This window comes from Panthera pardus, unplaced genomic scaffold (assembly GCF_024362965.1).
Source record: "Panthera pardus isolate Hobbes unplaced genomic scaffold, ASM2436296v1 HiC_scaffold_13, whole genome shotgun sequence".
In the NCBI taxonomy this organism is placed as follows: Eukaryota; Metazoa; Chordata; class Mammalia; order Carnivora; family Felidae; genus Panthera; species Panthera pardus.
In genome coordinates this window covers 26498659-26516228 of record NW_026526688.1, presented here as the reverse complement: position 1 = coordinate 26516228, position 17570 = coordinate 26498659, and the positions used below count along the sequence as shown (strand labels likewise).

The 17570-nt window shown below is 45.3% G+C and overlaps 1 protein-coding gene across 1 annotated transcript in view; it reads left to right on the top strand.

Moving 5' to 3' along the window:
* The first annotated feature begins 9564 nt into the window (after window positions 1-9564).
* The window catches only part of LOC109277240 (low-density lipoprotein receptor-related protein 2-like), a 44161-nt gene continuing 36155 nt past the window's right edge, over window positions 9565-17570 (top strand). Inside the window, exons 1-6 of the mRNA XM_019466793.2 lie at window positions 9565-9731; window positions 12491-12604; window positions 14266-14385; window positions 14830-15069; window positions 15942-16055; window positions 17286-17405. Coding sequence (XP_019322338.2) covers window positions 9656-9731; window positions 12491-12604; window positions 14266-14385; window positions 14830-15069; window positions 15942-16055; window positions 17286-17405 — 784 coding nt within the window. The 5' untranslated portion in view covers window positions 9565-9655. The remainder of the gene's footprint in view (window positions 9732-12490; window positions 12605-14265; window positions 14386-14829; window positions 15070-15941; window positions 16056-17285; window positions 17406-17570) is intronic.

The following is a 17570-nucleotide window of genomic DNA, read 5'->3' as shown; positions in this document are numbered from 1 at the left end:
AGCCTCTGCGGAGACATAACCGGCTTCCAACACGCTGGTGCTGAGCACAGACATTGAGCACAAGCTGCTGAGAAGGGCATGTGAGAGGGCCAGGGGCTGGAGCCGGGGTGCAGACAGGGGGCATATGGGGGGGGGGGGGTGCGATGTGAGAGGGACAAGCAGGTAGAATAGGAGGACTTACTTGACCTGGTGAACACCTGATTGAACCAACAAGGAAACTGTTAGTACGGTACAGAGGAAATTCACTAATGAATGCTTTTCTTGTTAGAAACTTAATATGTAAACAGAACATACTGGAATAGACACTGTCCCCAAATATTCGACTGCGGCTCTGAAGTCCTGCTATATCTGTACCTTTTGTGGTCCCTGCTTGTGATGATTTCACGCTGTCATTTGCCACTATTTTTAAAATAAAGACTAATAATGCTATAAATGAAATGCCAGTAAGGTACTTACTATTTTCTCCTTCTCTGTAACTTCAAGATCTTTGACACCCTGTGTCTCCAGGTTGAGTCCCCGGGATATGCTCTTTGGAGAGACACAGCAAAAGGAGTTAAGATGACTCATTTTTACCAGTGACGATAACATTATAATGACTCTTGAGAAATGGAAAATGCAACATTTTATTGTTTTATTTTTACCTTTTTTAGAGACAGAAGGAAAGAAAGTGAATGGGGGAGAGGGATAGAGGGGTGAGAAAGACTCTTAAGCGGGCTCATGGGGCTCAGTCCCATGACCCTGCTGGGATCATGGCCTGAGCCGAAATCAAGAGTCAGCCGCTCAACCGACTGAGCTACCCAGGTGCCCTGGAAGAGTGCAACATTTTAAATTGAAATAATAAATGACACAGATTTGGGCAAGGGGTGAAGAACCCAAGAAACATGGTTACAGTCATTGGTGGAGAAGTAGGTCGTCACCTTGGATGAGACAAGCACAGCCATTTTCAAAATAGCTCCTGTCAAACCAGGTTGTATTAGCAATCTGTTACTCAGATGGCCCAGATGGACACCAGCGAGGGAGGTTCTTCGGGAAAGGTGATTCTCTGGTATTTAGACTCAGACAGATGGGTGCCTCCAAAGCCGTTCAGCTTGCAAAAGCGCCAAATCAACAGTTAGGGAAATTAACATAGATCTCACTTGCTACATAAGTGATCCTCTATAGTGTGTTTCTTTTTTTCTTTCAAATGGCTGCTTAAATTCCACCTCTTTCATGAAACCTTTCCAGGATAATATCTCTTGGCACGTCATCGTTCAACATTTATTCCTTTTAAGTGTTTGAGACACGCATGGACACCCACACAGTTCTCTGCTACCCAGCTTGGCAGAAAATAAGGTATTGGTGAATCAGCTCACGGATGCCGATTCATGATGCTCAAACATATATAAATTAGCAAATCCCGCAGTTAGAAAATAAAATACATGTGGCACCAAATAAATTTTAATATCAATCATTGGCATAAAGCCTTGTAGCAATTTACCCCATTGTAATCATAATAAGAACCACAAGGACCAATCCAGGCACAGCATTCATCTGGAAGTTTCTGTGGGAGGCTGCAGGGCATAGTACAGGCCCAGGTGAGTGTCCCAGGCATTCCTACCTGATAGCATCCCTGCTAATGGGCTGAGATCAACCCAAACCATTGGTTTAACATCTAAAAATAGATCAATATGATATACCATATTAGTAGAAAATAGGATAAAAACCACATGATCATCTCGATAGACTTAAAAAAAAGCACTTGACAAAATTCAACTCCCTTTCATGATAAAAAAAAAAATACTGAACAAAACAGGAATAGAAGGAACTTTCTCAACCTGTTAAAGGGCATCTATAAAAAAAAAACCCATAGCGAACATCTTATATAATGGAGAAAGCCTAAATGCTTTCCCTCGAGATTGGGAATGTTGCTGGCTCCAAATTCAAAGTCCCACGGGAGATGAATCAGCCAAGCTTGGGTTACATGCCAGCTCCCTTACTGGGGAGGACAGAGAATGAATCTGACACCGGAAATTAGTGGGAGGCAGGGGCTGGGCTCCTACCAAGACGCCCCCACAGCAGGAATGACATGATTCTCTACAAGGAGATTCAGGTGCTCTTAAGAAGGGGCTCAGGTCGTAAGTGGTACACAAAAAAAATCAACAAAATGTTGCTTTATAGTAATATTCAGGTCTGCTCACTCCAAGTCCTTTGCCTTGTCACTACATTTCTATATATCTTGGAGAATTCAAAAGGTTCTTTGAGATCCTAATTATGAACATGAATGTTACTGAAGAACCTATGGCCAATGGATTTTGAAATAAAGGTTGTTGCCCATCCTTGCCTCCAGACCATTCCTTTCCTGGCAGATTCTGTTTATGGCAGCTCTACCCTACTCCTGGGGTTAGTGAGAGGGGAGCAGGTGTGTCTGGTTTCTTACTTCCCATTGCTGAACCACTGCTCCAACTAGTTAGAACTCCTAGAAGGGCCATACCTACAGGTCCCTTACACCCAGCCCGATCTCCTCTTTACCTCTTGATGGCTCAGCCTGGGCCTAGTTTGAATCTTCATATGCCTACTTGGATGTCCAAAAGTTCCCCAGAACTTTCTTCAGCGTAGCTCACCAGGCGCCTCATGATTGGGACCTGCCTATCTGTCCAGCTTCCTAGCCAGCCACCGCCTCGGGAGAAGCCTTCACTCCAGCAACTCTGGATTAACGGGAATTTCTTAAAACACACCTTGGCACCTTCATATGGTCTACTCTGTCTGGCTGGAATGTCCTACACACAGACAGCACGTCTTTTAAAAATTAGCTCAATATTATGGTGCCTGGGTAGCTCAGTCAGTTAAGCGTCTGACTTTGGTTCAGGTCATGATCTCATGGCTCGTAGGTTTGAGCCCCGCATCAGGCTCTGTGCTGACAGCTCAGAGCCTAGAGCCTGCTTCGGATTCTGTGTCTCCCTCTTTCTCTGCCCCTCCCCCATTCGCCCTTGCTCTCTCTCTCTCTCTCTCTCTCTCTCTCTCTCTCTCTCTCTCAAAAATAAATAAACATTAAAAAAAAATTAACTCAACATCATGACCTCTCTGAAGCCTGCCCTGATTGTGTCTATCCCTGGCCAATCCCTGTCTCCTCTTTGTGTCTAAGACATACTTGTGAGTTCCTCTATTGCATTTATCATACTGTATTATAATCATTGGTTTGTGGGTCTGTTACCACTGCTGTAAATTGTAGGATATACCTCTTACATTATTTTGAATCTTCAGTGCTTGATGCCCCATCAAATTATGGAGCTTACTGCATGGGGAACTGTGTTTCATTTCTTAACAGTTCTTTTCTTCAAATCAATCAGAGCTGAGAACGAGTGCAGTATTAATATTAGCCAACTAAATTCATAAAGCACGTTACCTTTCATGAAACAACCTTTATTTTCTAGATCTGATCAGAAGGCTGAGGCATTAATTTAGAAAGTCAAAAATAAGAAAAAAAACCTTAACAGCAGAGCAATCATTAACAGCTGCTCAACGTGATTCAATATTTATTGTGTATCTCCTATATGCAAGACACTGGTTACTAAGATACTAGTTCATTGTCACTACATGTTGAATTTCAAAAAAAAACAGTGAAAATATGAAGTTTCAGAATGACTGCAGAATAGATCCCAATCGTAAGAGTTCAGCATTGCAAATTATATCACATAATTCTTCTGTCTTGTTTTCTTTACATGGGTTGAAATTTGGGGGTATAACCATAAATGCAAATCTCCTGGTAAGGTATGTATAAAAATATAAGATTTTTCTAGGCAGAATCTTGCAGATGCCAAAAAATTACCTGATAGAACTCTAGAGGCCCAGGAGCTGAAGTCCAGATTTCAGTTTCACGTATAAGGTTCAACTTCAGGATGACATCTATTCGTTTCATGACACTGATGGATTAGTCAAGGTTCTCCAAAGGAACAGAACCAATAGGATGTACAAATGGAGATATTGATATAGATATGTGGAAGGAAGGAAGAGAATTCACAACTTGCTCTATATTTTTGTTCTTATCAGAGTCCTCCATGGATTGGACGACATCAGGCCACATTGACGAGGGTGGTCTTTACTCAGTCTACCGCTTCAAATGTGAGTCTCTTCCAGAAACATCCTCACGGACACACCTAGAAATACTGTTTTATCAGGTATCTGGGCTTCTCTTAGTATCTCAAATGTGACACGTAGAACCTTGAGATTGTGACGTGAGCCGAAGTCAGATGCTTAACCGACTGAGCCACCCAGCAACCCTTACTATATATTGTATTTAATATTAATAAAATCTGGTAAGTTTGTATAATCCAACATATGTCCTATGCCTTTTTTATTCTAAGTATTTTATAGATTTTATTATTAAAATTTTTTTTATATTTACATTTCAGTTGCTTTTTTGCTTTCCTAAAGAGAAGATACTGTTGTATTTTTCCACCCATGCTAGCAAATTTTCTTACTAATTTTAGTTTAACTTAGTGATTATTAAGTTTTCTGGATATAGCAGCATTGGTATACAAAATTTTTTCTTTCTTTTATGATACATTTTATTGTACATTGCTTTCCTGTCTTATAGGAATGGCTGCTGAATTTCACCGAAGGTTTTGAGCATATATTTCCAAATCATATGGATAATATAATATTAATCCTTTAATTGTTAAGGTAGTTAATTATATTAAAGATTTCCTAATGATAAATGAACTTTGCCTTACCAAAATAAACTGTACTTGTTATTCAGTATTATGTTTTTTGAACTACTTGATATAATTTACCTTAATGTGTTTAGACTTTTAACCTCCACTTTCATATGCAATATGTCTGTTGTGAAGTGTTAAAATTACACAAACTTCATAAGATAAATTGGAGCTATTTCCATATTTTTCTTTGATCAGTAATAGTTTTAATAGCGCCTAAATTAGTTTTCCTTTAAAAGCAAACTAGATCTCAGTAAAAAAAAAAGAAATGCCTGAGCCTAACACTTAAAAAGAAAAAAAAAAGCATCTATTGAGCTATAGTTTACAATAAAATGTCCTCATTTTAAGAGGACGGTCTAATGAGGTCTAACAAATGAACACACCTGTACAATGGCCGTCCCACACACGATCACCTCCAAAAGTTTCCTTTTATGCCTTTTCAGTCCCTGTCACCAGCCCCAGTCAACCAGTGGTCTGAATTCTATTGCTTAGTTTTCCTGCTCCAGACCTTCATATAAATGGAATCATACAATATGTACTCTTCTGCGCCAGTCTTTTTTCCTTAATACAATGGTGTGAGAATTATCCATGTTGTTGGACCTACCAGTAGTTTGTTCTTTTTTGTTGCTGAATAGTTTTCCACTGTGTGGACATACTTCACACACTGTTGATGCACTGTTGATAAATATCTGCATTAGTATAACTTGGGGCTAGAGGAAATAAAGCTGCTATAAAATTCATGTAAAAGTCTTTGTACGAACACATGTTTTCACTTCTCTTTGTTAAACAACTAGGAGAGGGATCACTGGGTCATATATTAAGTAGATGTTTAATTTTATAAGAAACTGCCAAATGGTTTTCCTAAACCGGTTGTTGTATTTTACACACTTCCCAGCAATGAAAGAAAGTTCTGGTTGCTCCGCATCCTGACTTGGTATTATCGAGTTGTTGTTTTTAAATTTTAGCTTGTAAAGCTGGGTCTACCTAATTTGTTCTCATTTGTATTCCTCTGACAATTTCAAGTATACAAATCTCTATAAGAAAAAAAAAAAGAGAGAGAAATCTCCTTAGGTATTATCGGCCAGCCATATATCTACTTTTGTGAGGTGACTGTTCAAACATTTGACCAGTTAAAAAATCTGGTCATTTTGCGTCTTATTATTGAGTTGTAAAAGCTCTTTACATATGGTGGATATGAGACCTTTCCTTTCTAAGATGGTCTATGGATACCAGTGGGCCTCCGAGGTCAAAACTATTTTTAAAAGAATATTTGCTTTTTTTGTTGTGTTGACATTTGCCCTGAGGGTAAATAGACAAACAAAAACCAGTGGTGGTAAAACCCCTGGCTCCTTACCGTGAATCAGGGTGGTGGCACCAAACCATACTAGTAGTCAGTTATTCCTCATTGCCACATACTTGTAGTTTAAAAATATGCCTTAAAGAAACACTTAAAAATGTACTTTGTGCAGTAAAAATTATTAATTTTATTATTTTAGCCTTGTAGTATATGGCTTTTAAATATTCTGTTACTAAATGGCAAGTCTGCACGAGGCCCTTCTGCTGCCCACCCGACTTAGAAGAGGCAAGCACCTGTGCAGTTGCCTGAGTTGCAAGCGTAACCAGTCACGCTTCTCACTAAACGCCATTTTGTGATGATAAACATCTGTTTATTCAGACTTGGGTACTTGGCAACATGTTCCTCAGAAACGAATGGTGCATTTGTGTCACTTCAAGGAAAACAACTGACTGTATTTGTCGCCAATGATATAATTTGAGCTGTCAAGGGAGAATTACAATATTTGAAAATGTGAGTCCACCAACGGGAGCTTACTATCTTCTCAATAGTCAAAATCTTTCCGGATGATATCAGTAGTGATGTTAACAAATGTGATTTTTTTAAATGTTTATTTTATTTTTGAGAGAGACATAGAGCACGAGCAGGGGAGGGGCAGAGGGAGAGGGAGACACAGAATCCGAAACAGGCTCCAGGCTCTGAGCTGTCAGCACAGAGCCTGACATGGGGCTTGCACTCACGGACTTCGAGATCATGACCTGAGCTGAAGTCGGACGCTCAACCGACTAAGCCACCCAGGCGCCGCGACAAATGTGAGTTTTAAACTACTGTATGATAGGAACTGTCAACATTTGGACTATCAGCATAACTTAACGAGCCCATATTTTCCAAATGATTAGTGCACGGTGTTACAAAGTCATGCATGGGTGAAAGATCCATTCAAAGTATAAAATAGGCTGGTGGATTTTAATAAGAACAGTATGAAACGGTCACTCACATGGTTTCAGATTCCACACTGCAATTACCCTTTAAGAAATGACGATGCTTAAGACCATTTTGGTCTTCGTATCTACACCAATTTCCTAGGGCTGACATGGCAAACTACCAGCAACTGGGTTGCTTGGAAGAACAGAGATTTATTGCCTCACAGTTCTGGAGGCCAGGAGTTTGCGATCAAGGGGTCCACGCTCGCTCCGAAAGCTGTAGCAGAAAGGTCCATTCCTCTTCCAGCTTCTGGTAGCTTCAGGTGCTCCTTGGCTTGAGTAGCATAATTCCTATTTCTGCTGCCATCATCACATGGCCTTCTCCCTGTGTCTCTTCACACCGTCTTCTTCTCTAATGTCTGTGTCCACAGTTCTGTCTTACGAGGATTCCAGTCATATCGGATTAGGGCCCACTCTAATGCCCTCACCTGGACTTGAGTAAATCTGCATAGACCCTATTTCCAAATAAGGTCACATTCTGAGGTACTGGGAGCCAGGACCTATATTTTGTAGGAGGAAGAAAATTACAATATCAAAGAAGAATATTGGGGCGCCTGGGTGGCTCGGTTGAGCGTCCGACTTCAGCTCAGGTCATGATCTTGCGGTTCGGTTCATGAGTTCAAGCCCCGCCAACGAGCTCCCTGCTGTCAGTGTGGAGCCTGCTTGGGATTCTCTCTCTCCCTCTCTCTTTCAAAAATAAAAAATAAACATTAAAAAAAAAAAAAAAAACAACCCAGAGAAGAACGTCTACATTTAGATATCCTTTGAAAAGACTGTTACTTCTTTTGCAGGCAACACATATCTGTGTGAGGCCAGATTTTCTTCATACCCTGCAACCAAAACAACAGTAAATCACAATTTACAGGTTCTGGGAATTCGAATTTACCTTTTTCAGGTGGTGTGTGTGTGGGAGGGGGCATCATTCTGCTCACCCACAGGCTGACAGAACAGATTGAAGACGTGAAATGTGGGGAGAGACAGAGGACTGTGGGACCACACATGTCACCAAGCAAGAATGAGTCAGAATACAAGGATTTAAAGCCAAATATAAATGCTACCGAAATTCTTACTTCTGTCACCCATGTCTATGGCTTTCTCAGCCTGTATGGGTTATTCAGAGCCGACGCTGACTGTTGCCTAACAATACAGCTGCCATTTACATCCACGTATAGCCTCATTTAGCTGAGATTCGAACCCAGGTCTACCACACTGCAATTCCAGCTTCTGACCACCGGCTTCGGTGCCTCTCTGGGAGGAAAACGCGTCTATATTCTTAAAACTCCGAGCTGCTCTATTGTGTCTCCGAATGCCATTAAGCGTCCGATAGAATCTGGTTCCAAAGCAACAACATTTCAGCAGAAATCGTTATGATATCTTAGGAGGTTTTTGTTAAGCGCGGAAGGGTCCTTTTAAGCGGCTTATGCAATCAGAGCACACAACGAATTTAAAGAAAACTTCAGAGCATATGGCATTCCGGTATCTTCCAAGTGTGATTTGATGGGGCCAGCAGTGAACATGAAGAGAGGTATGATTTAAAAGAAAGCTGTTGGAGTACTGTGTTGCAAATAACATCTAAGAAGGCACTTTGCAATTCAGTTTTCTGTTTCTATTTTTTTTTTCCTGGTGTTTTATTGCTGCCTTGCCCTTCCCAACGCTATAAATGTTCCTTGCCGGTTTTACATTCTAAATTCTAACTCCGCTGGCGTGTTCTCTCCAAGAATCTGACACTCATGTCCCCTGGTGTACTGGAAAGAAGGAATGCCACAGCTTAGTAAGGGGAAGGGAGGGTGCTCTATGGCTTTGCTAATGTGTCATCAGCTCTCATTATTTTTTATCCATCATCTCATCCCCGATGGCAGCATTTGGATAAAACGATCTCCAAATTCTCCCAGTCCTGTAAGTCTATGACTCTACAGAGATTATGTTGGACTCTGGCTTGGAGCCACCAGATCCACGTCCCCGTCCCGTTGTTTAGGAAAGTAATTCCACCCCTGCGGGGACACACACGGAAAGCGGTATGATGTTTCTCGGGGCTTTTGTGCTGTGACTCTGACCGCCGGCCAAGACGACTGACCCCTCCGCGCTGTCAGTACAGACCCCTCGCAGGAGGGCCTGGCTCTGGCCGGGGGGCGCTGGGAAGACAGGAGGCAGAGAGGGGGAAGTCCTCGCAGAGAAGGGCTCCCGAGCCCCGCGGCTGCCGTGCTGTCCTCAGTTTGCTGTTTCAAAGTGAGGTCTGAGGACCAGCAGCCAAGGCGTCACCTGACGATCATTCTGTTAGAGGCTCTCAGGCCCCCGCCCCACACCTCCGGGATCAGAGTCTGCCGAGTAAGATTTCTAGGTGATTCCTGTGCCCATAAGAGTTCTCGAACCCCGTAGTTAAGCGCGGCTGAGCAGTCCCACTTGGCCCCCGAGCGTGGCGGAGGCCAGGGCCCGAGGTAGCGGAGTTGCCGGAGGGGAGACCCCGCGGAGAGGCGGGCGCCGTCCTGCCCGCAGCCCGGCTGGGTCCCGGGCAGCGCCTCCCCGGGGGCCGGCCGCGGTGGTGCTCCCCACGCCCCCGCCGTCGTCATCCCCAATGAGCGGCGCGAGCGGAAGAAAGCCCGCCCCGGGCGCAGCCTGCGCTCCTCCCGCCAGCGGTCTCCTCCGGTGAGCGCGACTCCGGCCCCGAGGCGCCCTGTCCCCTCCCCGCCATGGGGCTCCGGGCGCTCCTTGTGCTCCTGCCGCCGGTGCTGGCCGCGCTGGGCGGCCTCGCGGGCTCCGGGACCGGTGAGTGGGGTCGCGCGGCAGGGCGTCCTGGAAGGGACGGCAGCGTGCAGGGGTGGCGGGCTGCGAGGCGCTGCAGGGGCGGGAGGAGAGCTTGGGGCACCCTCGCTGGTGTGCGCGAAGCACCCCCCCCCCGCCCCCCGCTCCTGCAGTGACCTTCCACAGAGGAGGGTGAAGTCCGGCATTCTGGAGGGGCCGCCGGCTGAGTCGCGGGGCCCCCTGCTTCTCTGCCCTTTCCTCCTTCCCCGCCTGCCCAGTGGGTGGAAGAGGTGGGCACAGCGGTCAAACTCGGCGTCTTTCCTTCATCCCACCCCAAGCGTGTGGGAGCGAGCTCTCTGCACACTGAGTGCAGGGCGCACCTTCTTCTCCCCCCTTCCAATTCCCCCCCCCCCCCCCCCCCCGCTGTGTCGTGGCCAAGTGGGATCCGCTTTGCAGCCCTGGTCTCTGATGGGACCCTCGCTCAGGGTTCCCCAGGCAGCAGATTTAGCCTGGTGGAGGCCCGGGGCCTGGGGAAGAGGTAAGTCCCTCCGGAAACAGCACCCCCCACCCCCCGGGGGCGGGGGTGGAGTAGGGGGACCGGGCTTGGGCCGGAGGTGCGGTTAGGAAGCGACTTCCTGCAACACTTGTTGATACCTCTCGGGTTTAGGCAGACCCCAAGGCAGAGGAGAGCTGAATCCGTGTCCCAGGGTGACTGAGACACCCACAGTTCCCAGATGGTGGCTGGCTGGGCGACTGGTTGGTGGCTTAGCCAGGTGTAGGAGGTGCCCAGCGTTTGTCAAACCGCCTGGCCTGCCGGCATGCTGATCTCTTGACAGGTCCTGGTTACTGGCCCTCATAGATTGAAGGCTGGTCATTTTAACTCGCGCAGACTCCTGGTCAAGGTGCTGTTAACTAGTTCGGAGGAGGTACCACTTAACTGAGTTCTCTGTCTTCCAGGAGGGATTCTCACCCACAAGATTTTTGCCTAACCTGGCAGAGCATCTCTGCAGGGATGAGAAGCCTTTGCTCTGGGTGGTCTTTTTGTACCACTCCTGGAGAACGTTTTAAGTTACTTGGGTTTTTTACTAAGCAGTGGTTACCAAGGCCCTCTGGCATGAAGACCTCTTTAGGATGTCCGTTTTAGAATAGCATGGGATCATTGTACTTTGTGTATTGACAGACTATGAGAAAGCTACCCTAAAATTAATATAGAAGTAAAAATATTAATAAGTGTCGTATTCATTCACAGCAATCGTCTACATAAGTGAAAAGTAATGTTTTGAGATGCATCTGTAGATGTGTAGAATCTCGATGCACACATGGTCTCGAAACTGAGAAGCACCAGAGCACCGTATTGTTCAAGGTGTGACTCACCTGGCAGTATGAGTCTCTGAGAGCTGACTGAACCCCTAACTGGGATCCTTCTGGAAGGATCTGCTGGAAGAGGCAGCAAAAGAGTTAACACTTTATGACGATTTATATGGTGGGTATACTGTGCCAAGTGGCTTTGTGGTCGTTTCATCTCTGACTCTTCCTCTTCTGATCACTTATTTAGTAGTCTCCTTCTATAGACCAGAAAACCGAGATCCAAAGAGAGGAAGTGACTCTCCCAAGGTCCTATTGTTAGTAAGCGGTTTCACTGAAATGCCAACCTATGTAGTCTAACAGCTGAGTCTGTGCTCCCACATTAGCGGTTGGTAACATCACTTGCTCTCAGTGGTTTGGGTTAAGCTAAGTAAGATTGCCTGGATGGTATGTGAGTCATCGGCAAAGTTGTTAGCTACCCATTAGTAACCAATACTTTCTAAATATTTCATTAAAATATTTTTTGCAAGTCAGCTTTAAAAAAAAACCATACCTTGAGTAGCTATGCTAAAATCGCTATGTTAGAGGGATACAAGTAAGACTATGAAATGGTCCCTTAACAAAGAAGCTGTGGTCTACACAACGACCTTCTGTTGTCAACTTCCATTACACAACTTTGCACCACTTTCCATTCCATATTGAAATTGTCCCAGGGAGTAGGACTGCACAGGGTTTTCAGTGCATCTTGCAGAGGCTTCTAGTATGGGCCATGTGGCTCATCTTTTCTAGGAACCAAAGGCTGGCTCTTTCTTTTTCAAAGTTATGACAGCATAATAAACTAAGTATAATCAGGCCTTCCTGGAGCCTCCCTCTGGGGACCACATTCTATAACAGGCTGATTTTTGACCATTAATCATTCAAGGTTGACAAACACAAGTTCATAACTTGAACAAAACTGAGAGTATAAATCAATCTCCTGCAGATAACTGAAGACTTAACAAATGCTTATAACCAGCCTATGAGAGGCATTCTTATCAAGATAGTATGTAGGGACCCGCAATGCTAATCTAATTTTCGGATGTGTCTGCACATGCTTAAAAGTAAACTAGAGTGCCGTCTTTGAACTTGGACTTCTAAATGTGCAACTATTCATACTGATTGTTTAAGACGGAACCGGAGCGAAAGCAGTGCCTGTGTCTCTTTGAGCAGAGCGCACGCCAGCCCCTTATTCTAATGGGGACAGGCGATGGCAGTTCCCCAACTTTATACCACCTGAAGAACTATTTCTGATGTAGTAACGACTGCAGAAGTCATATGCGATTTTATGATACTGAATCCCCCCAAGTGTCTTCCTGAGTATGAGTTGACGGAAGGCCTTCTGAATGACCTCTTGACGGCAGCTTACCATGAAAAGGTGCTCCCTTGTAGCCAACGTAGCCAGGAACTCTCACGGATTTGCTTTTTTTCATCCAACGTAGACCAAGTGAGGTGCAACATGACGAGGCAAGCTGCCTGTGGGGAAAGGTGCATTCCCGTGGCCTGGCTCTGCAACGGAGAGCGAGAGTGCCCCGACGGAACTGATGAGCAGTGTGGTGAGCGGCCTCCCCGTGTCTGGACTCCTAGATGGGCCCTTGGGCTGTTGCCTGGCTGACGGTGCCAGGTTTGGTGGTTTTCCCTCTTAGGGGGTATCCGGAAATGTTGGGCCTTCTGGATTGTTGCAGGCTTTCAGTTGGTAAGCCTAGGGATGTAGGTGTTGGTAGCATTATTATCAAAATGAGTGTGGAGGGCTGGTTGGGATAGAAAACCCAGCAAAAGTCTGGCTTCTCGCCTTAAATTCTGGCTGAAGCATGTGGCAGTTCCTGAAACTGCAATCATACAGATTCCTTGTATAGGAAACCTTGGCAGACCTCAGCGCACACAATTACTTGTAAATATATACAGTAAGTTAGTTCAGCTTTGCTTAGGGATTTTGTTCAACTAAAAGAAATCTTTACAAATTGAGTATAAAGAAAACTACAAAACCAATAGAAGCCAAGTTAGCTACTTGGTAAATGTCTTCCTGAAATAAAGCTCAAACGGCTCTGTGCTAAGAGTGCTCCCAGCCCCAGAAGGGACACCTGAACACCTATAGATGAGGAGAGCCTCTTAACAGATGCCTCTCATCCTTGTGCGGTAAATATGGAGGGAAAAAATTCCTCATTAAAAGAGGAACTCCCCCCCACCCCGCAAAGAACTTGGAGAGCGCTGTACTCCTTTTCTGTACCCCACATGCACATTCCTGGACTGGTCACTTACTGTAACTAATTTAATGTGAAACCTTTGGTGTGAAAACCTGTAATAGGGCAGGTTAGAATTACATTTCATACTTGCATCAATGCCTTGTGCTCTGCTCCCCCATATACTTCACCCCACTTCTCCAGGTTTACTTGCCCAAAGGCATACTTCGAAGTATTTGAAGATCTAATTAAACCCCAAACTAACAGTCTCCAGGTTGTCTGAGTTCTTGATATAGTCTCAAACACCAAAGGGGTTTGAAGAAGCGAACTTGTAAAACTGTACTGTCCACTACAGTGGCCATTAGCCACACATGAAGATTTTTTTAAAGTTTATTTTGAGAGCGAGAGAGAGCATGAGAGAGTGAGTGAGTGCGGTAGGGGAAAAGGGAGAGAGAGAGAGAGAGAGAGAGAGAGAGAGAGAGAGAGAGAGAGAATCCCAAGCAGGTTCCACACTGTCAGTGTGGAGCCCGATGCAGGGCTTGAACTCACGAACTACAAGATCAGGACCTGAGCCAAAATCAAGAGTCGGATGCTTAACTGACTGAGCCACCCAGGTGTCCCCCACATGTGAAGATTTAAATTTATTTAAATAAATACAGTTCCTTTATCATACAAGTCACATTACAGTTGCTCCACAGCTACAGGAGACTGGTGACTACCATTTGGGGCAGCATAGGTCCAAAACACTCTTCTGTAGTCACAACAGGCTTTACCGGACAACTGTGTTCTAGAAGCATGTTGGGGAGCATAAGCTTTATCGGGCTGCTAGGTGATTACCCCTGAGGCCGGGGTACAATGTGTTCTTAAGGATAACCTGAAAAGGACAGGCAAGTTCAGGATTGACTCAGTGGCGAATCAGGAATTAATTATTCTTTTGCCAATGACAAGACTTAATATGAAACCCAAATTTAAAAGCTGCGTGTGCCCTGACAAACACCTCTTCCTTTCTGCCCCCGAATACCGCCCCTGGCCTGCAGAGGAAGTATGCGGTGGACATCCTCAGGCCTGGCAGTGTGATGACGGGAAATGTATTTCTATTAGCTGGCTCTGTGACGGTACCGGAGACTGCTTGGATGGCTCCGATGAGGTTAACTGTGGTACGTACAACTTCGTGTATCTTCACACGTATTCTCTGTGTCTGCGGCATCGAGGAACCTCCACAGGATTGAGCGTAACACACAAGTCACTAAACAGCCTTATGCCACACGGGCTCACTCCAGATATGGTCTCTGTTATTATAGGGGACGTTTTATCCACTTCTGTATTTTTGCAAAATGACCTAAAAGATTCTTGCCTCCGTTGCCTTTTTAAACTCCTCTGGGATGAACTTGAGTATACAAAGTTGGGGCCACACCGCTAATCACTACCATCCCTTTCAGTTCTGGGTTTTCTATAGACCAAATCCACGAGCAGACCATAAATACCTGAATAAACGAGCAATACCTATGGTCTGTAAGCAGACCATAAATACCTGAGTAAACCTGAATGAACAAGCAAGTTCAGGGGCACTGCCCCCCTGAGCCCACTCCTGCCTTTGACAGAGATACCAACAGCATGTCCTGGCCGAAAAATCCAGTGTCCGGGAAATTCTCGGTGTCGTGATGCTTGGGAGCTCTGTGACGTGCATAAGGACTGCGGCGACGGGCTTGACGAAGCACCGTGCTCCCCGAACCGTTGCCTGGCCGGGCAGTGGCAGTGCAGGAACAAGGTGTGTGTCATGGATAGCTGGAAGTGCAATGGCGTCAATGACTGTGGTGACTCCTCCGATGAGGAAGCCTGTGGTGAGTCCCCCGCCCCACCCACCTCCCGGGCCTTGGCCTTTCGTTTAAAGGGGAAGGCTGTACTATGTGGACCGCTTTCTGCAAGCTGTGTTTCATTCCTGTGACCGAGACTTCCATCCTATATCTAAAAACAGGATGTTTCCTAGCAATAACTCGAGATTTAGTTATCCATGGAAACCTAAAGCAGTGCTCAAATAATAGCTCTGTGGTGGACGCTCTGAGCGTTGCCTCGAATGTTTCCACTACTCAACGTGGCCAATGCACAGAACACCTGAGCACCGGCTTATGAAGGCAGTCTCCTAACAGGTGCCTCCCGTCCTGGTGTAGTGAAGACGGGAGAGGAAAATTTCTCATTAAAAGAGGATTCCCCCCCAATGCCCTGCCTTACAAAGCACTTGATGAGTATTACGTTCCTTTTCTCTACACCCTCCCCCCCACCGCCCCCAACAATGTGGTAGAAACTCCAGATTCTCAGTAAATCCCAATCCTACTTCAGTCTTTCCAGGATTAAATCTGCAGTATTGAATATATTCAGATTCTAACATTTTTGTAATGTTTAAACTGGCTTAAGAAGAGTCTTCCTTTAGGGCGCGTGTTAACTCACTGTAACACCATTTCAATTGGAACTACTTAATGCTAATTGAATTCAAATTCAATATTCTTTCAGTCCAGTGCCCAAGTGGCATAAGATCCTTGTTATCAAGTCTTAAGTCCCAGTTCCCTGAAAACCCTGCTTCAAATGACACAATATCCTTTCCTACCTAGACTTGCTTTGGGTTCTAGAAATACTGCGGCCACCTTACTGTAATAAGTGTTTCTATCACCCCTTCCCCCCAGTGCTGTCAGAAAAGAATGCTTTCCTGCCTCCACAGCTTCCTGTCCAGAAGGCACTGTGAGGTGTGATGAAGGGAAATGCATCCTGGAATCCCTGATGTGTGACGGGGAAGCAGACTGCGCAGATGGTACCGATGAGCCCGCTACATGCGGTGAGGACCCCGTTGCTGGGTTGGCCCGATGCAGGGGTGGGGAGAATCGGACCAAGTAAGCCAGTGCTGCTTGGTAATCATAGGGTCTACACTCTGGGAACGCGTGGACTAAAACACCTATTAATCCTTCAGTGACGGCTCCATCCCAGGTTACAGGTTCCAAGCCTTGGTTTTGGTCTCCCGAGTTTGAGCCAATGTTACTTGTGCCATGAAACTTTGAGAGTTCTTCTCCTGTTATGGCTTTAGGGAAATAGACTAGCTAAATACCCCAAACCACATGGCTCCTAAAATTCTGGAGTAACGCATACTTTGCTACTGAGAAGCACATCGTGTGTTCAAGACCATATGGTGAATTCTCTAAGGATTTAACTGAAGAAAGACTTAGGAAGACTTTCCTGGTGAGGATGGAAACTACTGAGGGAAGCAACTCAAACTTTTTTTTTTTTTGAATGTTTACTTGTTTTTGAAAGAGCAAGAGCGGGGCAGGGGCAAAGAGAGGGGGACAGAGGATCAAAACGGGCTCCACACTGACAGCAGAGAACCTGATGTGGGGCTCAGACTCATGAACTGTGAGATCATGACCTGAAGTCAGACGCTTAACTGAGCGATTCAGGCGCCTCTCAAACTTTAATACCTTGCAGTTCTCACTATAAAAATCACTGTTGATTCAAGTTGTTGTGGAGGGAGAGGGGGCACCTGACCCCAGGCACTTTGTCATCTGTCTTATTTCCTCCTCAAATCTGGTATTAGATGTGTATAATGAAACCTCTTTAGTGCTGCTAAAGGCTGTGAAAGCAGCTTTCTACTAAAGGAACAAGTAAGATCGTAAAAGCATAAACAGTGGGACAAAGCACAGGCTTCTGGTCCTGTGTAGATAATTCACTGAAATTAATAAACTGCTATAAAGCTTCCTGAGGCAAGGGTCCTGACCACCCACATTTCTGGAGAAATTAAGGAAGAGGTTGCTGGCCCCTCTGTGGGCGGAACAATATGCCAACATTTGAAATTGTCCGGACTGTCCACCTAAAAATTCCTTTCCTCTGCTCCAAGTTTCCTAACTTTCCCTGTCTTCTGGTCTTTTCCCAAAGCCTCCACATTCCTAGGTCAGGGAGCAGGGTCAAAACAGTCATATGGCCCTTACACAGTGTGGGGGTTTGTAACACAACGGTTTATGAAATGTTTGATCTGTACCGTGTTAAGCCGTCCTGACTGCTGCCCTGTCTCTACCAGGTAAAAACTGCTCTCTGGCCAACGGGGGCTGTGAGGGGCAGTGCAGGGACACATACTGGGGAGTCCAATGTTCGTGTGGAGCCGGGTGGCAATTACAGCCGGACGCTCAGAGCTGTGCAGGTCAGCATTCATTTGGCTCATCTTCAAAGTTTTTATTGCAGGATGATGGATATGATATAAAATACACCAACTTAATCATTAAGTGTATACTCCAGTGGCCTCAGCATGTGCAAACATCACCACTGTCCATCTCCAGAACTTTGTCATCCTCCCAACAGCAACTCT